This window comes from Montipora capricornis, chromosome 9, assembly GCF_036669925.1.
Source record: "Montipora capricornis isolate CH-2021 chromosome 9, ASM3666992v2, whole genome shotgun sequence".
NCBI lineage: Eukaryota > Metazoa > Cnidaria > Anthozoa > Scleractinia > Acroporidae > Montipora > Montipora capricornis.
In genome coordinates, this window is record NC_090891.1 from 6,061,890 (window position 1) to 6,085,019 (window position 23,130).

A 23,130-nucleotide genomic window follows, 5' to 3' on the forward strand; every position below is an offset into this window, starting at 1 on the left:
TCCCTAAATCGTAATTTGCGGTCACATTCAGCACCTCACAAGTGTCCGTTGACAATTTCAAAGTGTCCGTTGTCCGTCTTAGTGGAGGTGTCCGTAACCCATAATTCCTCGATTCGCTCTGACGAAGGGCTAACGCTCGAAACGTCAGCTTTTAGAATCTCTGTACGGTGGCCAATTTACATTATCAACTCCGTTGATAAAACCAAATTTTTGTATACTACTTCCCCACCGACGCAGCACCACGGTTTATTTAGAAACTACCCCTTCATTCGTCTTATAGAGAGTTTGGTTATGGTAAAATGACTAAGAAACGGACGGGAACAGCACCAGGTGTCCTTCTTATAGAGGTGTCCGTCTTACAGAGGCGTTAAGAGAGGAGTGACTGTGCTTCACTCGGAAGAAATTGGTTGCTTTTGAAGAATTACTGTGAGTCCTCTATTTTTAAGGTCAGCTGTAGTTACCCTGAGCCCGTGATGGTCTTGATTGTTTCCATGGAAACAACACAGAATCAAAAGAGATTTAGCTTCGAGCAGTATCAGGTTTGTGCGGAAAACGTTTTTTCCCTCCACTATTTGCCAATTTGTACTCAGGGATGTCTGATTTGCAAGAAAATACAGATAATCAAGATATAAACGAGGATAAAGACGAGGACCAAAAAGCTCAGGAACCTGTGAGCAAAGAGGGAAGATCAGGGGAATCCCACAACCCTGCCGATCAAGATGGCGGCGATCCAGGTAAAGGAGGTGAGGGAGATGAAGTCGAAAATAATGATCGAGAGCAAACGAAAAATGCTGAATACGAAATTGTAGAGAGGGAGCAAAACACGGGACCGACAGCAGATGAGCAAAATAACGAAAATGTTTCCAAAGAACAAGATACCGAGCAAATCGCACAGACTAGAGGAGAAGAAACAACTATGTCTGTCGTGATTTCAGAGCCTGATAGAGACGTTAAAACAGAAGAAACAACCGTCCAAACTGTGGGTAGAGAATCACCATTTGGAAAAAATGAGGAAGAGCTTGTGGGTAGCCCAGTTAAACAATATACGAGCTTAAACCAAGTAATCGAATCCCAGTCAGAGAGTGATTCCCCTTTGGTTGCTCCTCCTACATCTCAAGCTGAAAAGTCTATTGACAGCATAACACCCGCAGGAAGTCGCATAGAATTTCCAAGAAACGCAAAAGATGGCTTCTCGGCAAATGGTAGGTTTCTTAGTGAAACTTTATAATCTCGGCATAATTTTTTGATCTTTTAGCAAACGTTTTTGTACTTTGCCCATTAAGTACAATATCTGTTGTACTTGTTTTGATCGTATACAGCAAGACAAGGACAGCACTGACTAACAAGTTGATAAACAAAGGCCTGAAATCCTCTCACCTTGCTTTTGTCTCATGAAGCATTATCTCGTGTCTGGGTTTCTGTATTTTACCGCCAATTCATTACAATCTTTTTTCACAACAGTCCTTGTCTTTTTGTTGCTAAATATACTTGCACACTTGCGCAACTAAAGAAAGATAGCAAGCACTTTGTTCTTTGCTATTTTTGTTTTCTTGAAGTTGTGACCAAGATCTTTGAAATCTATATTCTGTGGCTTAATTCAGACCTTAAAGGCCGCCGCACACTAGGCAATTTTTTGTTGTGCAATGGAAAATCTTGACTTCTTGGCTAGTGTGTGGTGAATTCAGCCTGTGTCAAGAGCGGGGCCTGTCGCGCAATATCTGACAGTGCTAGGTTTCAGAAAATTTCATAAATTATCTTGTCAGGCCTTGCCCGCTTTAAGTAGTGTGTGGTGGACCAAGACAATTTGCCGGGGCTGGGCACTGGCGCTGCAAGTCGAATCGTGTGCGGTGGCCTTAAAACTTGATCTCGATATATATAAGATCGGGGCCTGTCGGGCATTAAACAGGTAAAGCTGTACATTGCAGTTCAATAAAATAATTAGAAGTTGGCAGCTGGTTTGAGCAACAGACTGTTGTCTCTGTCAAAATGAATTTTATCTTAGGTTTGAAAGAATCTTCTTTAATTACTACAATTTAGGGAAAAGTGGAGCCCATGTTTATGGTTGGGCCAGTCAGTGCTTTCATTTGTTATGTGTGACCCTCTATGTGACTTACATGCTAAAGTGATAGCACGCTCATAACACGCTAACACAACACTCTAAGGGTGTTCTTAGTATTACAGATGTAGAGGATGTTACATGGCTGCGCGGGGATACCAATTTTATCTTCGAGCTTTCAGCACGAGAAGACAAAATTTGTATTGTATTGATGAAATGTCTAGATTTAAAACAACTTGTTTTACTCATTTTCGAAACGAAAAAGTGGTCACCAACCACTTAAACATGCTTGTTGTGTAACATGAAACAAGATATGAAAGTTGTGACAAAACAAATCATGATAATGTAAAATTTTGCAATAAAAATGTTAATGCAGTAGAGAAGAATTATATTAAAGCACAAAAGTATCAATTACCATAAAGAGGAAGCTCGTGTTTTCTTGGCTTATGGTGTTTGTTACCATGACGACACCTATATTCTCACATGTGAAAGATAAAAATGATATGTTCACTGCATGCGGTGAAGATATGATTTTTTAGCAAAAGGAGAAATCCTGGTATTTCATCAGTATCTATATAATAAATGCACAGATTTAATTTGGAAGACAACAGAGAACACACTTGGCTTTGTTATAAAAACTTACACTGTAGCATGGCAAATTCTTTGCTTCATCATCGTGTCCACTGTGTCACACTTAGTGTGCATAATTAAGCACACTTGCAGTGTAGTGTGCTAAATCTTGCATGCTATAAAGCCTAATCATACCTCTTTATTAGTATGCTTGAACTGGCAGTATGCAACCAAAGTGCACTAGACCAAAACAATTCGAGCAAAAACATGTTCAATATAAACACAGTTTTGCAAAGGTACAAACCACCCTTTCTTTCCTTTTGGTTGCTGTTTTGATGTGTGAGAAAAGATAATGGGTCAATGCAATGGCCCGCATTGATGTGTATTTTTTGCCCGCCAATCTTGAACTTCTCAGTTGCCACATTTGCTTACACTGCGAGATATAGTGGCCGATCAAAAGAGAGTTTGTAATCAAGTTTAAAAAATCTAATCATCAAAGCATGTTTCTTTGAATGTTATCTATATATATTATGAGTTTTATAATGTGGTAGTGCACTTTACATGTATACATGTAAGTGCACTACACACTGTGTCACCAGGTTTGGAAGAGTGAGTGATTGAGCGAGTGATTGTAAGACTGTGGTTGCAAATAGGCCCGTAGCGCATGATGACTCACGAACATAAAACAGGTCTGCTGGAAGGGAACTGAAGTTTCAACAAATTGAGCTCCAGAATCGGCATGAATTCGTGACGCTGATGAGTAATAAAGTAGGTGCTATTTCCAAAACGATGGAATTACTTGGTGATAAATAACATCGACTAAGTCTAGGATGGTGAATTTTTGACTTTGCAGAAACAATGGTCAAGAACCTCAAGATTTGGGCAATTGTGATCTTTGTGTCGAATTCCTATTTCTTGTCAATCTTTAAAACACTTGAAAGAAAAAAAAAAACCCACAAAAACAAAAACCCAGTGTCTTGCCATCATTTTGACACAGGTTTATCCTTTGTTTTGCGAGTAAACATGCAAGGTAACTTGATCATGGCACCTGCTGAATTCGATGTCACTTTCAATTTTGCGATTTATGTGTGCAGCCAGAAGTACAATAGAAAAATTGAACGTAGCAAATATCTCCCAAAATGTTTTTCACTGATGGTAACTTTTTATATTCTCAACTCAGTTGTTTTGACATGTCGCAAATTTTGTTGCTGATGGCAAAATATTTTATTCTCAATTGACACTTCCTGGAAACTTCTTATTCTCTTCCTAAAAACTGTGTATCAAATTATTTATTTACTTTTGCATCAATATTTGTTTTGCATAAAGCAGGCTAACAAAATCTGTACCTTGCTTAGTTCACATTTTTGAGTGGTCCTTTGTTTCTGACGGCAAGTCCCTTATTTTGAGGTCACCCATCCAAATACTATCCCCACCTCACATGGATTAACTTCACTGAACGTTTGTCTTACAAAGCTACAGGTGCTCAGAGTGCATGCCCAAAGTTGTGGTCAAAAAGAAGTTGTAAGGGAACTTGATCGACTTGTCAGCCTCGAAGCCAATGTTTCTCGATTCTTTTATTTCCTTCAATCTTTCTTTGATTTTAGTATTTTAGTAGTAACCACCTGTCTTCTCAGGGGGCTAGCGCTATTTACCTTAATTAAAGACATTCTACCATGGCACTATATATGATCATTTATGATATACGGTACCAAAACAATATCGTGCTATATAACAACATGTACTATTACCGGTACAGCTACATATTACGCAAATGTACTAAAGACAAAACGCAGCTCAGTTGACACGATACAGTGCTGTGTTACTGCACTACCACACGTACGCATTGCGTACCTCTTTTTTTAAGTGCTTGGTTGTCTTGTCTGGCGTCACAGCAATTGCAGTAATATTGAAAAAATAAACATCTTCAGTTCTGCTGGGTATGATTTTCTGATTTTAAATGGGTAAAATGCTTTCCCTTCAGAAACAATATTTTTCTTCAAAGGCTCTATGATGCACTGATCACATTTACAGTGTATTTGATTTTTCTGCAAGGAAAAGTATTGGGTTTTTGTTGCATGTGTCGGCAAGAGGCCATCGTGAAATGATTGTAAATATCACGTCACGGCAAACATTGAAAAGATCATAATTTATCTTCGGTTTTTCAGGACATAATTCGCTGATTCAAATGGTCAAGTCAAGTCAAGTTTTATTGTGATATATTACGCTTAGCTTTTGTGAAAAAAGATCACCAGCTAGTTTACAGGTATATATAACACAAGAAAAAAAGTTTAGCAAAACCCAGAACGAAGTAACACGCTCCTTAACTGGGTAAAATGGAAAAAAATAACTACAGATTTTCAATATTCTGTGAAAATAATAAATAATCCCCCGAACCACTGAAAACCATGGTGGCTACCCTGTTCAAAGTAAAGATTTTTTACAAACTTGCCGGTCGCATTTGTTTGTTTGTTTCTGCAAGGAAACGTTTGGGGGGCTTTTTTACACGTGCCAGCGAGAGGCCATTGTCAAAATTAATGATTGAGTATCATTATCTTGAGCATTTTATGATGTGCTGATCACATTTATCTGATTTTGCTGCAAGGAAAAGTTTTGTTTAGCACGTGACAGGGAAGGGCCACTGTGAAATTATCTTGAAACTGGTGTCACAACAAGCAAATGTTTATTTTTGCTGGCAAACGAAAACTGCGAAAAGTTTACTAGACCAGAGCAGCTAGAAATAACAAAACTATGAAGCTGTTGCTGCTGGCGAGTTGTAAAACATGTTAACATTCATTATACCCTGCTTTGATTGTCTTAAAGACACAGTCGTACAATTAGCGAGTCATGTCGGACTGTAAGGTATTGGTAAGATTTTCGAATCTGCCGTCTGCCTTTACACACTTCTTGTGTGTTTCTTGCACACTTATTTTGCCATGCTATTTCACACGTGGTTTTTGTTCAAGAATGTAAACACGCTTTAACAAAAGAAATTTGAAATTTGGACGGATTCTTTGCATGTTAAAGCATACTTAAATTAAGTTAAATTCATTTGTTTTCAAGTGGAAGTCTAGCATCAAAATCACATGGAGGGTCACGTGTGACTAGCTCCATGAGCAAGCAATATAAACCAAATCCTGCACTGTGATTGGCTACCCGAGCAGGCAAGATGCAAGACTTAGTTATCTTGGCCGCTCGGGATTTTTTGCTAATGGCCCGGCAAGATTGAAGATAATTTTGTTGTGTTTTATCCATAATAATTCCTTTATTGACCAAGCTTGTTCTGTCAAGACGGCTGGATATTGGCCTCATTCATTTAAGCGTGTTTATGGACCGAGGTCATGCGTATGTACAAAAAACCACTGATTGAAGGTCGAATAAAACTGTCATTAGTTACGTTTGACAAGTATGGTTTGAGCGGCAGAGTTATCACATTCAATTTGATTTTACTATAAAGTCTTGGCTTAATTACTTTGTCATAAGAATGATGTTTATGGTAAACAATGTTGTCATTTTTTTAGTTGAATTCATCCTCAAGCCTTATGGTCCTGTACAGCAGATGACATGCTCATTAAAGCAGTCTTTCCTAGAGCTTAGAAATCATTTTGCATCAGAGTTTAATCATCCTGGCCAAGAAATACTGTTACTTTTTGGTGGTAAGCAGTAATAATTATTATTGTTAATTAGTGGAGGTGGCAAGTTGTTTTAGTATATATACTGAGATAATATAGTCACAAAAAGATGATTTTAAATCATTTATTCCTGCAAAGATTGCAACATTACCGAGCGCAAATTTTGTGCGAATTGCTCGGAGTTGAATAGCAAAGGATATCCGGAGTTTGAGTAGCCAATCAGCATGCAAGTTCAACGCTATCCACTGTTTGTAAATTAGTATATACTAATAAAGGTTATTCATTTACAGTAAAGTAATTGGAAGATTGATTAGACACGTTTGCAGTCAATGTCAAGAGATAATAAACCATTTTACAGTTGTGTGCTTAGTTTCCTGCCCTTTGAATGAAAGTGAGGCTGGAGTTGACTTTGCTTAATTGATAGAAACCTCACCACTTTTCTTATGTAAATTCCCACTAATTAGCATGAGAACAACATCATTAACATAAGAAAAGCAGTGAGGTTTCTATCGAAGCAAGGTCAACTCCAGACTCACTTTCATTCAAAGGCCAGGTAACTGAGCACACAACTGTAAAATGGTCTGTTATTACAAACTTTGGATTATTGCTTGTTTAATAATTTGTTTGTAACCATAACAATAATGATACATGTACATGTACATGTATTTATAGAAAATAAAAACAATTGTTGTGACTAGGAAATCCAATAGAAGACCATACAGTATTATCAGATCTGGGTATCATGGCTGGGCAGACAGTTCAAGTGGAAATTCAGTCATCAGATCCTGTCAACAAGCCTCTTCATTTGAAGCAGCCATCTCAAACCTACAAACTACCTGACAAGATTAAAGTCAAAGTAGAACTTGGTAAAATTGATTCATGTTTTTGCAGTTTACCAACCATGAAAATGAATTTCCAATACTATTAATAGTAGTGAGGGGAATCATGACAGCATGTTTAACACTTTGACTCCCAAGCCAGCCTGAACTGGACTTAATATTTTACTCTGGGGAACCTCTGGGAGTCAATGCCTGGGAGTCAATGCCTGGGAGTCAATGGGGAACATGTAACTAGAATAATGGCCCATTTACAGTGTAGTTAGTGTTCACAGCTTAATTTTTTAAACTGGTCAGGCAATTCAGGCTTTATCTGCTGCAGTAAGGCTAATCCTAATTAAGAGCAGACTCATTTGTTTTGGGTTTTGGGTGGCAATTTCTCCAGTGGGAAAGTTTTTCACATCCCATTCCTCTTGCGTGCTGGCCATACTCACTCAATACCCAAAACAAGTGAGCAGCTTGCAGGCTAGAGTACTGTAGTTTTGTAATACAGAGCTAATAAGCACAAGATGTTTTGAAGCCCCTGACAAAAATCAGAAGTGATTTAATATTTCTCATCAGGACTTACACTGTACAGTGGTCTCTCTCAGATTTTAAAACTACCGGTAATCATCTCTTAATTAACCCTTTCCCTCCTAAGAGTGACACTTATAGATTTTACTCTGTCTAACGCCAGACGAGTTTACTCGTCAATGGGAAGCCCCTCAGGGGTGAAAGGGTTAAATGTTGAAAAGATACCAAAAAATATATAATTTGAATATGGTGGTGTCAAGGAAATTAGCTGCTCATGCACTTCCGGCTGCCAACAATGGCTCCAAAATTTTGTGTGCTTAAAAGCTCCCAAATGACTATTCTCAAGTCAAGATACTGCATTTCCAATAAAAAACAGTTTTAATTGGTTCTTTTGGAAAAGTATAACAGTACTACAGTTACTTCTTCAACCTTAACCCATTTTCACTTTTAATGAAAGGGTTGATCTCATTTGGCTGATATTGTTTGACTAATTAACTGATTAGTTATCATTATGATAATCGTTTTGAATGTGTCATTCCAGAGGGCAAAGAGGTTGAGGTTGCTGTTTGCATTGTGCAAGAGAATCAAAAGAAGCCGTTCTTAGGAGGCTACAGACACCGACTAACAGGGGCTGAATTTCACAATGCTTCTGCTCAAACAATACCCAAGATTCGTGTACCATCACCTGTGGAAAAGTTCCACCGAGATACACAGACATACAAACTTAGAAACAGATTGCAACAAACAACAAATACCACCTCGACACAAATGGTATAGTGTTTATTTTTTGTATGTTGTGTTTCCTTTTTCTGCTATTTGGTTTTTGCTCTTTGTTTTTGTTCTTAATTACCGGTTAATGGCTCTTGGTTTTGAAAAAATCTTAGCACAATCCTTTTTGCCATGCAATGCAAAGGAAATTTCATAACTTTGCACCATCAAGTACATGTAATCAAGCCTGGCTTGACTGTTAAGTCTTCCAAGTGGTACTGTGCACCGAGAAAATACACAATATACAGTGTCACATATAATTATTTAAACTTGAGATACAGTACATACATTGCTTTTGTCGTCTGTGTCTACAGTATGGAAGGAATGTAAGTACTATAAGTATTGAGATCTGCCGTCATTGTTGATTAAATTTATATACATGTATCACAAAGTGTCCTGTCTGTTGATTCTAAGTGCCTTTACTACCAAGTTTTAACAATAGAGCTAATTACCATACATGTTGTTTTTATGTTAGCATGTTTTTTGACTGTTTATGTTTACTTAGGATGTAGATTTAGGGAGACAAAATTGCAACATTTTGAATCACCACCTTATTTTATAACAGTCTAGTGATGTTGAGTTGAGGAGAACAGAAAAAGATTTTAACACTTCACGATGCTAATGAAAATTGCATGCATGCATGCAGGTACATTCATTTGTACCATTTTCTGCAATTCTGGAGTGCCAGTCACAATTATTTTTGACTTTAATAACACCTTTATTCATTTATTTCAAGGATAGGGAAGGATACCAGAGGTTATCCCTATCGAGGGTATCCGCCCGCAGTCGGATGTAATTGACTGAGAGTCGATTTTGATGAGGACTTTGCACATAATATTATTATAATTACAGAATGCAACTACATGTATTAAGCCACAATGTACATGTACAGCACATGTACAATAATGTCATACACTTGACATGTCATTTTACTTTCTAAAGTAAGTTTATAACAGAGATCAGTGCATCATTTAGTAATTTGCAATTTTGATTTTGATTTAACTCAGACCAAAGATGGCTGCTATGTGTCAAATGTTACTGACAAAATACTGATTCCTGGGAAATATGTCACTGCTGAACAGCATCACCGAAGGATATTGAAGAAAGTAAGGCTCTAAGTGTTCTTCCCTTCCCCACTTGAGAGTAAAACTTACAATGTTTACTCTAGCTAATGCCAGATGATTTTACCCGCCGATTGGGGTTGCTTAGGTGTAAATGGGTTTACAACATCCAGGTCCACTTAAAAATCACATTATGTCACCTTAAATAATTAACGTCTGGGTCCAGTCATTCAAACCATATCTTGACTTTAACAACATCTGAGTCTAGTCAAAAACTTTGGCCCAGTTTAATAGTCCAATAATTTACATGCATTTTCACTGGGCTTGGGTTATTGAGATATGACCATTGATGAACTAAGTTGTCATTAAAATAATGGTTTAAAGGACGTACACATAGACCGTATTCACAAATGGCAGCCAATAAATATTCTTAAATGTTTTGACTAGAGCAATATTTCTTTTATATTTTGTCCCTGCAAACAAGGCTAGTTGGTCTTTTTTAATTTGCACAAGGGCAAAGGAATAATTTATTGGCCACCATTTATGAATAAGGTCTAAATTTATTTAACAATTAGACTCGTACACGGGTCAATAGCCCATGAGGCGAAGTTAAATGGGCTATTGACCCATAGCCCTTGAGGGCGAAGGGTCTAATTATTGTTTTAGTATCACCCAACTAGTCGGACAGAAAAGGTAATAATAAATTTAGCAAATGCAAGTGGAAGACTTAATATTTATTTGGGAATAAAACAAAAGAAAGCGTCACGCTTTTCACTACTCTAGGACTATTACTAATAGTCCTCTAGTAGCGTAGCCAATCAAAATGCAGGATTTGCATTAGTCCACTAGTTGAGTGATACTACCGGTAATCCAAGTTACTTAACATAGTCTACAAATCAAATAATAATTGTTTTATAGGATGTCATTGACCTTCCGGTGTTGTGTGAAAAAAAGACCTGATGGTGTTTTTCCCCTTTCCAGGTCATAATCCTTCAAACCTATTGGAGAAGGTGGCTTGCAAAGAACTATGTCCAAAAGCTCCGAGAAGACCACAAGAAACGTCTAGAATGGGAGAGACAGGAAGAATTAAGGAAGCAGCGAGAAAGAGCTGAAAGAATAAAAAGAGAATGGGAGAGGAGATTGAACCCAAAAACCAAGGGAGACTTTGATCTTCTGTATGCACATTTAGAGAGTAAGCTGATTGCAGTGTTGATTCCACATTTCAGTTTTGTTATTGTGAAATTAATACAAAAAGATGTAAAATAATGTGAATAATTATAGTGGTATGGCATAAATGAGCCTTGAGAAAGTAAAGGTAACTTAGGTTTTGCATTTACTTTTTTTTTTTGACCCCTGAAAGAGAACATATTAAACAAAGAGAAATTTAAAATACAGGGACTTTTAATGATGGCAAAGACATCATCATCTAATACTTTCACCTACATGAAGAAATATAAAAGTGTAAAATAATATACACTTTTATATCTCTTCGAGTGCAACCCTGAAGGAGACCTTCAGGGCCATATATGAATGTGTTTTCCCCAAAACACCTTTAGTGAGACCAAATTCCCCCCCCCCCAGTCTCGTGCTTCATTAACTTTTCACTTACTGGATGTCACTTGATCGATCTGCGATCTCTCAGGCTGACCTAGTAGTCTATTATGTAGCCTGCATAGCTGGGGGGGGGGGGGGGTATTCAAACACTCGCTAGCAGATTGATGGTTGTTCCATTTTGCCTTGTGGCCACGAGAGCGAGCGAGTGCATGGCGAAGCCAATTCACCAATTCACCAATTCCAACTTGTGGCCCCAAAAAACAGAACAACCATAGATTCACTTGTGCTTGTTTGAATTATCCCGCCAGCTACGCATGGAAGGTTTACTATAAACCCATTCATTCATTCATTCATTCCTTATCCGTCTGATCAGAGTGGCGCAAGGAAGAGATGGCTCGCATAGATGAATTACACTCTGGACCTGAAAGAAAAGCTGCACTTGTAGGACTACTGGAGCAAGAAGCCTATCTGATAGCCTCTATTGATAGACACAAGCTAGCTGCTGATGATGAAAACAAAGACAAAAGAATAAAGGGTTTCTTGAACAAGGTTTGTTAACAATCCTGTTTACATGATTCCGTTTCTTAGCGTGTCAAGTTGTTGGAAAAGACATGATGGCTGCAGGAGGACCCACGCAAGACAGAGAAAAACTCTGACCAGAGTGGAAATCGAACTAATGTCCCTAACGATCAAATGCACAAATGGTTCAATGGGGTTAAGTAAGCACTACCCCTGGTGAAAATCTTTGAAGGATCTTTGAAGATCCTTAAAGACTCCTCAAAGATCTTTTTGAGGATCTTTCTAAGGATCTTTTCTCAAATCCTCAAGGATCCTACCTAGGATCCTTAAAGATCCTTAAAGATCTTAGCCTTTCTTGCCAAGATCCTCAAAGATCCTTGCCAAGATCTTCAAGGATCCTTGAGGATCTTCGAAGATCCTGTCCAAGATCCTTGAGGATCTTCGAAGATCCTGTCCAAGATCCTGTGCAAGATCCTCAAGGATTTTTTTTTAAAGATCCTGACCAAGATCTTTGAAGATCATCAAAGATCCTTGAGGATGTTGAAGGAACCAACCAAAGATCCTTGGGGATCTTCAAAAACCATATCCAAGATCCTTAAGGATCTTCAAAGATCTGGTGCAAGATCCTTGAGGATCTTCAAAAACCCTTGCCAAGATCATTTGCAAGATCCTTGAGGATGTTTATGTTTAAATATCATTTAGGACTTTACAGGAACTTAGCCAAGATTATTAATTTTATTGTCCACCTTCTCACCCTGAATTGCACTTATTGGACTGCAGTTTGATGTACAAATTCTTTTATTTAACCTGGAAAAAGGAGCTTTCTTTCTGTAAAAGAGAAACTTCAATACATAAAATGCTTCATTTGTCTGTAAACTATTTATGTTATAATGCTAAGTATGATTGAAGTAAAATAACAATGATGAATCATGGGAAATCAATATCGGACTTTATTTGCTAGCATTCTTTATTGAACTGAATGAAAAACTGCCACACACTACGATTCTCACTTGAGTAAGATGCAAGTGAAGTTTGGTAAGTCTTATCACCCTGGCTTGTTATCCAAAATTGGCACTAACTCCTGGGTCAAAGGTATGGGAAGAATACAATAAAAATCTAACAAACCTGAACAAATGATGCACTGACTATTGTTTTTCACAGACTTGATGTGGATCAAGTTGCCTTTGACAACATTGTTGTTTTAACATTGAAACTCTGTGACAACTTTGCTCACATCTTATTCAACTCACAATCATAGTAGCTTTTGGAGTTATTTGGTCACATGCATGGTTATCCATCAATTAAAAGTCTAGCTGCATACAGTAAACCAATTTCTCAAAATTATCTATAACATGACTTGAATGTATATTAATAATCATAGAAACAATAGAGATAAAATATAGATACTCATACAGTTTTTATCAAGTACTCATTAATATCGAAGATATGGCTGGGAATATTTAAAATATTTTCACAAACAGCCATTTTTATTAAGAAAATGTTTCTTAAAAATAAGACAAAAACCTTAAATTGTAGCCTAGAAAAACAGCGAAAGAGAAACATTACAAGTACAAGTACATGTACTACAACAATAACGTTTGATTTTACCTAACACATTTGTATTTATTTCATTTTATCTATCTTTTTATTACTAATTTTTTTCTTCACTCAGTATTTGGTGCTATTGTCGGCTGAGGCTGCTTTTTGAGAACTTTTTCTGAATATTTTGCAGTTATGCATCCTGAAAGAAAAACAAAGCCATAAGGGCAAATTACTCATATAGATTATCATGAATTCCACATGTACTCGCAAGTCATGCCGTGGAAGTGGAAATAAATGTGCGTCACCTAACCTTTAATTTGAAAATTGCTATGAACCTCAGACACGTAGCATTTACAGAGAATCGAAGGGATCCTTTGCCAATCATATAATTTGCAACAACCACTCTTTTGATGTAAACCTTATTACTAGTAAGTAATCTCGTTAAAGGTTCACCTATATTTACAGGATTAGAGCAAGTAAGGCGAATTATAATCCTTGCCTGTACATGTCAAATTATTTGGGACTTGAAGTTTGAAAAGTTCGAATTTCGGCTAACTCAATGTTGTACGCAATTAAAATCTTTTCGAAATTAAACGTTTTGTTCCACTATTACCATATCATTTTAAATGTGAATGCTTCATTGCCATGCAAATTAAACACACAAAGAATCTTAACCCCGAGAGATTTGAATTGGTTGAGTTAGCCGGTTTAGTCTATCGTCATTTTCGAGGACAATAAGTCATCAACTCAAACATTATCTGCTTATAATTAGCGCCTACCTTTGTACTTGGATTGCTGTATGCATTTCCTCGTTTTGAATCAGTATTTAAAGGGCAAAACAATCATGAATCACAAGATTTATGCTCGTTGATTCAAACTTAGAATAAAACCGCCGAACTGTAAGAGGAGCAATCGTTGGTGACTGCTGACCAAAAGGGAAATGGCTCACTAGTTTCCAGTCTTATCTCTCGCGTTTTATCCAAGATGGCGGAGGATTACAACCCTCCGATTCATCGGACTGTACTTTAAAGAAAAAGTGAGCACAAATCATAGCAGACTCATCGAATTAACCCTTAAAGGAATGTGAAAAGATACTGATCGAGCCGATTCGTCACTAGAGTCTCTAGATGTGGCCCTGAATTCTGTATTTTAGCCCTGGTATTTTTTAAAAGGATTACGTGCTGACACGAATTCTTTGATATTTCGAGAGTATATTGTTTCATATTGCTCCTGGCCCGGCCTGCAGCTATTACGAGTTCATCAAACAAGGTAATCTGTTACTGATATTTCCGACAATCAATGGATTACATCAGAATAAACGTTTTCTTTTTAATTGATTCGTGTACAGCGTGATTATTTTTATGTTCAAAGTTTGGTTCCTTAACGATGATTGAGGGTACATGTACGTAATACCTCATAGGATCCTAAGGGATTTTATACACTTCACTCCTAAAAAGGTCCTTATAAGATCCTTATCCTTGAAGGATCAAGATCACTCTAAAGATCCTTTTTAGATCCTTGAAAGATCCTCATAGGATCTTTCAAGGATCCTAACGGAGATCCTTTCAAGATCACTTTAAGGTTCCTTTTAAGATCCGTGAAGGATCCTCATAGGATCTTTCAAGGATCCTAATAAAGTTCCTTTCAAGATTACTATAAGGATCCTTTTAAGATCCTTGAAGGATCCTCATAGGATCTTTCAAGGATTGTAACAAAGATCCTTTCAAGATCACTTTAAGGATCCCTTTAAGATCCTTGAAGGATCCTCAAAGGATCTTTAAGGATCCTGATAAAGATCTTTTCAAGATACCTCTGAAGATTGTTTTAGGATCCTTAAAGGATCCTCATACAATCCTTGAGGATCTTTTGAGGATCCTTTTAAGGTTTCTTTCAAGATCACTATAAGGATCCTTCAAAGATCCTCAAAAGATCCTAGTATGATCTTTAAGGATCCTGTCAAAGATGTTATTAAGATCCTTTCAAGGATCCTTTTAAGATCCTTGTAAGATCCTCAGTCACTCTTTGAGGATCTTCAAGGATCCTTTTGAGGATCTTTCCAAGATTTTGTGTGTAGATCTTGGTAAGATCTTTGCAAGATCCTGATAATTTCCTCAAGGATCTTGATGAAGTATCCCAAGAGTCCTCAATGTAAGAAAATCTTTGAAGATCCTTTAAAGATCCTTCAAGGATCCTGTGAAGATCTTCATCTTTAAAGATCTTTGTCAGGTCTTTGAAGATCTGTGAAGATCTTCAAAGATCCTTTAAGGATTTTCACCAGGGACAACTTGCACTCTATTTGTTAATTATGTCTATGCAGGCAGCCAATTATATATCTTAATTGTTCCATTTGTCCCTTACCATTGAAATTGTTAATTAACCTCCTCATCTCAGTTGGTATGAACTTTAAATTTTGCGCTATTACATTATAGCATTTTATAAGTACACAATATAACAACAGTACACTGCTTTGTGCTGATTTTCTGGTTCACAACGAAGGGAATATAATCAAGACAGTTTGCTCTTTTTTGTTTTCCTTAGTGGACCAACAAATTGTACGCAACTCGCAAAATATCTGTAGGACGCGTATTTGGCAAAATAATCGTATAAGATGCGTCCAAAAGGGGTTATGTCAGGCAAAATGATGTCATGACTCCTAAAATGCCCAAAAAGTAGAAGAGTGAACAACTGCAATAGAGCGGTTTTTAAACGAGTGTCGTATAACCAAAACCAAAGTAATTACTTTGGCCAATCAAAAAGGACGGAGACAATCCAGTAAACCAATCAAAACTCGAAGTAATTACACGTACCTGACACAAAGCGCGGGAAAATGTGCACGCGCGAGCCACGATTGGTTTTGGTTTCACTTTTGATTGGTTGAAAAAGTGGTGCGATAACTTTGAACCAATCACTGAGAGAAGTAATGCAAAACCATAGTAATTATCTAATTACTTTCGACACTCAATTGAAAACCACTCTAACCACTTGAATTTATTGAACAACATTAAAAAAAAACATACATTTAGCAAAAGGAAAGGGGGGACAAGATTGAAACTGATTGCATTTGGGTAATCTTAAAAAAAATAGGCGTCGGCCCGACGTTTTTGCTCAGCATCTCCTTGTTTGCGATGTAAGGGTAACTTTTATCAGTAAAGGAATTGCACGTTACCATTTTCGAGAAGTCATGTGACTTCTTCTTTTGTTATCTTTTGCACAAAAGGCTGCTGCACCAAAGCAGTGGAAAGCTTACGATGGAAAGATAACAGAAATGGATACGCCTTATACGATACGCGCTCAAGAGTTAAGGGACATCTACAGTACACTCAGCATGAAGTACTTAACGCAGGATGAACGATTGGATGTACTGCTGACCTTAAAGCACACTGTTAAAGAACACGACTGTAAACTAACGCAAGAGATCATTGAACTGATTGATAGAGAAGCTGATTTGCTAATGAGAGGGGTCAAGGAAACCAATTTGGAAGGTAAGCAAATAAGTGCGCCAGATACGTGGTGATTTCAAAGGCACCACGTGATTGCTGTCAAACATTTCCCAATACCTTGCATGATGGTCACCCCTTTTGCAAGACTGTTAGTTTTTTTTTTTTTTAATGAAGCCGAAGTTGAATATAATCCAACATCGTCGGCTTTTGACCGCACCTTTGATGGGTGCGGTGCTTCTTCTTATAGTGTGTTTTCACGTATCATCACGGCGGCAGAGCTCTCAAGTCTCACGCACTGAGCGTGAGTCACGCTCATTTCGATGCAATCTCACGCCGACACAAGCATTTCTCACGCATTGGCACTTTTCTCGAAGGTAACTCAACCTTTTAAGCTTTCAGAAGTGCTCATGAATTCCGAATTCTCTCCTTCACTGACACTGAAGTTCGGCCAATGTTCAATCTGTTCGTGTGCGACCACTTTTCTTGTTTCTTCAGGACTTTCGCCCGTTAATATATAAATTATAGGCCGATATGTTAGCTCAGGCTGACCATAATAACATGGGCTCTCTTAGCAAGCAGCATGAAAGAAACAAAATGGCGGACTCCACGGTGCATTTCCAGCGATCTGAGAAGTGCAAATTTCAAAACATTTCCGGGGGAGCATGCCCCCAGACCCCCCTAGAATTGTTTGGCGCCTCCGGCACAAGAAACACAGGACACTTCCGCCTTTGGCGCACTCTGCAGCAAGCATCTCACGCTTTGGAAACTTTAAGACTTGAGAGCTCTGCGCGGCCCTGTAGGTGTACGTAAACAATAGAACGGTGGCCATATTGGTGAACCCAACTAAACCTCTGGGAATTGGGCTCACATGAGTGAAAACACTCTATTGAGTCTTCTTAGTTCTATGAACATTGTTAAAAGTTTTGTTACACACAAACTTTATGCCTTATTGTCCTTGTTTGAGAGGACAAAAATGTCCAGCGATTTTGCGGGAAGCATATTCCTCAGTTCGCTAACGACTCCAGAGTTTGGCCCAACTGGGCGTGTTGAATCAACCGGCGACTTCCTTCACCCTTTAAAACTGTACTGTGGCAGTAACAGTTCTAATGTAGCTTTTGAATTTATTCCTTTTTTTAAGGTTTGCGCAAGAGAATTCTAACCCTCTTTCTTCAGTACTGTAAAACTCCTCTGTTCAACCCGCAAGCGGCTCATCTCATAAAGGTATCACTCGCCTTTGTTAAATTAGTTAATTTTGTATTCTGTACAGTTAAATATATTGATGAACGCAAAAGCTCTGTTTTACCGCAGGTGTGTACCGGCGAAAGGAACGGAGAGGAAAATGCAAGTTTCTTCTAAGGCCCGTTTTAAACGTCGCATTTCACATGTGCCGAATTTAATGCAAATGAGAAAAATCTATTGTTTTCTCTCGTGTACATTAGATTCAGCACATGTGAAATGCGACGTTTAAAACGGGCCTTAGTGAAGGAAAATGACAACCACATTTTGCTTGAGGGTTCGTTAGGAAACGGTGTTCTTAAATTGACGTGTGATGTTGTTTTGAAGTAATTCTTCCGTACTGTTGTGTTTTGATCACACGTTTGATTGCCAAAAAGCAGGAATGTGATACCCTTGTATACTGGAATTGTTTCAATAAATTACTAGCCCGTTCCTAAACACACAAGCAGCGCCATTAAATATTAGTGACCTACGGTGGTTATCACGTGATCAACCGTTAATGCCTCAAGTCTGAGGTTGAGGTTTTCAACGGCAAAAAATAGCTTTGGAATCAGTAACCTAGTTCATGATCCGGGTTTCGTTTTTGTTTGTTTGGTTAATATTTATTTTTTACGTATAATCGGTGCTGATTTATGTGATCAATGATGTTGCAAGGTAGAGCAATTTGTCCGCACCCGGCAGTGCGTGTTTTTTGTTGAAATAAATCTAAACGCTTAAACTGGCTGAACCTGTAGCACTTAAAACCCAAACCTGAAACTGTAGTTGGAGGTTCACGTTCAACCTACAGCCCAAGGTCTCCGCAATTTTTGCAAAAACCTTTTTCATTTTTAAACTTTGATAACCCAGTGGCGATGAGCCCACTTATGGAGGGCTACCGTTTGAGCTGCGTAAATGTTAAGGCTTTTTGTATACACTTGTGCTCGAACTTTTTACACCGCGCACCGGTGGCTCAGTTGGTTGAGCACGGGCTGTCACGCGGGAGGTCGTGAGTTCAATTCCGGCCGGACCAACACTCAGGGTCTTTAAATAACTGAGGAGAAAGTGCTGCCTTTGTAACTACATCTGCAAATGGTTAGACTTTCAAGTCTTCTCGGATAAGGACGATAAGCCGGAGGTCCCGTCTCACAACCCCTCAATGTTCATAATCCTGTGGGACGTGAAAGAACCCGCACACTTGTCGTAAAGAGTAGGGCATGTAGTTCCCGGTGTTGTGGTCTGTCTTCTGTGATATATCGTGCTTGGGAGGGTAAATGCTCGGAGATATTAGCTACACCAAGCTACTCTAAAAAATCCGAGGGTAAATAAAGATATATGATATGATGATATTTCACGCCGGTTCCTGCTTCTCAATTTACCGTTCATAAGCGCATGCGCAAGCACGAAAAAGAGGGTGGCAGGGCATATCTGACGTACATGTTCTTGTCTGGAAGTTGTTTCCGTGCGATCAGAAATGTATTTACTCTTGTTCAGTGCTACAGTTCTTACCATGACTTGTATTTCTGGCAGGTTCCCCAGGACCCGACGGTTTTACGTAAGAACATTTATTTCTGTCCAAGCTGTAACGCTTACTTGCCGTCGACGGAGTTCCAGCTTTCGTCAAATTCGAGGTGAGACAATAGGGAGCTTATGAGCAAGGACGACGACGGCTACGAGAACGCCGCACAACAGGGGACAGCTATTCTTAGAGTTATTTTCATATAGTTATGTCGTAGAGTTAGAGTTGGAAACTTAACTCTAACTCTACGACATAAATCTATAAAAATAACTCTACTGCTAGTCAACCTCCACATAACAATAGTTTTAATTAGAAAAAACAATAGCTCTGCACGCCCTGCACGTGCGTTTGACATTTTGATACATTTCTTTGCCGTTGTCATCTTGACAACAGGGAGTTTAAGCAAAGACGACGGCTACAGCAACGAAAACGTTAGTCCAAAATATAACTTAACGCTATCGCAAGTATTTCGCGATTAATCCGTCTTGTTCACATGGTACAATACAGGCGAACTATCCTGTAAATGGATGGGTACGAACGGTTTTAAAGTCAAAACTGAAAATGACTTTTTCATTGTTATATGCTCATGCACGTTGTCGTCAAAACTTAAAATTTGGTGATTTCTCGTTGTTGTTTTGTGGAGTACGGCAAAGAAGTGCACGGAAATTCGTGTTGCACGTGCAGCACGAGCATTTTACCTTTTTCAACCAATAATATTCTTGCTTTGTGGCGTTGCCGTAGCCGTAGCCGTAGCAGTCGTCTTTGCTAAAACTCCTTAACGTGAAATGATCACATTTTAGGTTATTTGAAGGACGCGAGCATCTGACGATAAGTTTTCAACTTTCTCTCCAAACATCCACCACACCGTTCATACCATTGTTGTTTCTGGAATATTGATACACACTTTCCATGTAGAACGACTTGGAATAATCGCGAAATTATTATAATAACGGGAAGTAATATTTTTAGATAACGTTCTCGTGGCCGTGGACGTCGTTCTTGGTTAAGGTCCCTAATAACTGTACGGTTAACCCACAAACTTTGTAGTTTGCCAACCTTCTCTTATGCGTCCCATCATGACGTGGATCTATCGTCAGTTAGTGACAATATTTACTGTTCCACTATTATGACATTTCACCGTACGAGGGCAAGAGAACGCGCAAAATATGGTTGCGTGATAGACACCACGGTATACACTGAGGTTCCTTGGTTGGACCGGTTTGATTACAGAGCGAACACGGGCCGCATATTCAAGGAATAAAAGTAATTTCTTGTACTCAGAGCGCAGTATAAGAATGACCACACTATTTCGTTCAGCTCGACCGAACTTTCTCGGTGCCTTAAACTTTAAATAACATAATTGCCTTTCAATAAATTTAATTTGGCAATGGGTGGCAGCAATCAAATTGCAAAACCTGCATTAAAGGCCGCCAGGTCGTTGGCCGTGACTACAGAGTTTGAAAAGCTATTCCATGATGGAATTGTGCGCGGAAAGAAGGAGAACTTAAATAGGATCACTGCGCACGCTAGCTGCCTGTATCTCAAATCGTGACCCGTGGTTCGCAAGGAGCCAGGGACGATTTCAGAGGGAAAGACGATGTCCACCAAATTGTAATGGATCTTATAGAACAGCTCTAAGTCCTTCCGGTCCCTACGGACTTTTAAGGATTCCTATCCGAGTTTGTCGATCATTTCGCTGACACTGCTGGTTTGACGGTGGTCTTGTTGGACAAACCGGGCCGCACGTCGCTGTATCGATTCGACGATGGTGATCCCTTTTGATGTATAAGGGGACCATGCTGGGGTGGCATATTCCACAAGTGGTCTCACAAGGGTAAGGTAGGCGCGCTCCTTGATGGTGATACTGCATGATGATAAATTGCGCTGGAGCACGTTAGCCTTTTTCTTTACCTCTTCGCACTGGGTGTTCCAGTTCAGTGTGCTAGTGATGACCACCCCAAGATATTTCTGGTAAGAGACCCCCTCAAGCGGGACGTTGCACAGGCTATACTGGAACACTGAAGGGGACTTCTTGAGTGTTATCGTCATTTTCATGCTCGTTTTGGGGGAGAAAGACATCTGCCAGGTTTCAGCCCATCTTGCCAAACACAAAAGGTCATTTTGAAGATCGTGGTGGTCTCTGACTGAGTTGACACTTCGACACACAGTCATCCGCAAATAACTTAGTGTTAGAGGAAATAGTGCCAGGCAGGTCGTTAATAAATAACAAGAAGAGTGTAGCAGGGCTCGAAATAACGGCCGGTCAACGGACAATGTCCGAACTGATTTTGGAGTTGACCGGTCAACCTTTCGTCTTGCCGGTCAAGTTCACCGGTCACATTTGATCGTTTTGAAAATGAAAGAAATTAAAATTTCCATGCTGTTCAGTTGTTTCAGTTATAGCAAGTCGCAGAAACGGTACGTGACCGAGCTAAAATGAATTTGGCCGGTCATCGTGTCCGGGGACTCTCCGGAAATTATTTCGAGCCCTGGTGTAGGACCGAATACAGTGCCCTGGGGCACGCCAGACACAACAGGTGACCAGTCTGAGGATATCCCGTTCACAACAACCCGTTGCCTTCGGCCTGCGAGGAAAGACCTGGGCCAGGCGTGGAGTTTTCAACGAAAACCGTAATGATAAGCGTTCGTGGGGGACCGAGTCGAAGGTCTTTGCAAAGTCTAAAAATATCACGTCCATCTGACCATTTTTTCTTTTGGTGCCGCTTATTTTCCTTTCGTAAACGGCCGATGCCATTCTTAGTGGTCGATATTATGCTTAGTATAGCCTTTCGGAATAAAATAGACTCGAGGAGGTTGAATTTTCCACTAAATCAGCTGCAATTTCGCCCAGTTTGAGAAATTAAACCTAAGAAATGATTATGGTATGATTTGCTCTACGTTGAGGATAAGTTAGATTTATTATTTCAATCAACTATTTACTATATTTTATACAAATTGGTTAAATGTGTAAAACTTTTAATGTTTTGGCTGTGTAACTCGATGGTGTAGTGGTGAGTGACGTATGCCACTAATCCCATAGCCTGCGTTCGATATGTAATTTGCCCTTTTTTTTTCTTTTCATTATCCTTCTTTTTTTAAATTATTTATTTTCCTTTATTTCTTTTGGGTTTGATACGTAATTTGGTCTTTTTTTTTCTTTATTAAAAAGAAAAAACTCAACAGAAAAATTTTTCTAAGTGCTGTTGAAATTGCATCGACCGTTTTCGAAACGAAAATTTGCCTCGGCGCCAGAACAAAATATGTGAAGATGGGGGAGCGTTGATCTTCGTGTCCATTCTGCAGTTCAAAATGAAATATATGTGAAATCTTATATATTGAATCAATTCTCACTCGTATTTTCCTTTGCGGTCGTAGGGTTGTTGGAAGATGTCGAAAATGTATGAAATTGGACAACGATGCTAGGTTACGGCATGACTATTCAGAATACAGAGCCATGTTAAAGGACCTGAGACGATCAGAAGAAAGCTTCCAGGATGGATCCAAGATCGTTTACTTGCTTCAGGTAAAAGTTGCTGGTAAAGTTAATAAGTTTATTTTACGCAAGCCCCGTCAGTTTTGTGAGCAAAGTTGATAGTGCTGGCTTAGGTTTGCCCGGTATTCAACTTGTGGAACCCTTTCAACTTTCTGAAAGTTTAAAGGCCGGGTCACACTAGGTGACAAGTCGCCGCAACTATTCGCCTTGTGTGACACGGTTAATTTTATGAAAATCATTGTCGCTGCGGCAGAATTTTTTCGGCGCGAGTAGTCGCACGAATTCAAACTGGTCTAAATTCGTGCGACCAATCGCAGCGACAAAATTAGCGAAAGCAAGCTAAAGCAGCGTTGTCGCAGTGTGTGTATACTTCCGGCAACAAGTCGCTGTGACAAAATATAAATTAACCAATGAGAGA

General features: G+C 38.9%; 1 protein-coding gene across 1 annotated transcript in view; it reads left to right on the forward strand.

Annotated features, from left to right (window-relative positions):
• Positions 1–502: 502 nt before the first annotated feature.
• The window catches only part of LOC138016588 (IQ motif and ubiquitin-like domain-containing protein), a 26,653-nt gene continuing 4,025 nt past the window's right edge, over positions 503–23,130 (forward strand). The window contains exons 1-11 of the mRNA XM_068863759.1: positions 503–1,202; positions 6,145–6,279; positions 6,954–7,121; positions 8,146–8,375; positions 9,380–9,478; positions 10,415–10,625; positions 11,361–11,536; positions 16,266–16,530; positions 17,627–17,709; positions 19,231–19,331; positions 22,595–22,742. Coding sequence (XP_068719860.1) covers positions 593–1,202; positions 6,145–6,279; positions 6,954–7,121; positions 8,146–8,375; positions 9,380–9,478; positions 10,415–10,625; positions 11,361–11,536; positions 16,266–16,530; positions 17,627–17,709; positions 19,231–19,331; positions 22,595–22,742 — 2,226 coding nt within the window. The 5' untranslated portion in view covers positions 503–592. The remainder of the gene's footprint in view (positions 1,203–6,144; positions 6,280–6,953; positions 7,122–8,145; positions 8,376–9,379; positions 9,479–10,414; positions 10,626–11,360; positions 11,537–16,265; positions 16,531–17,626; positions 17,710–19,230; positions 19,332–22,594; positions 22,743–23,130) is intronic.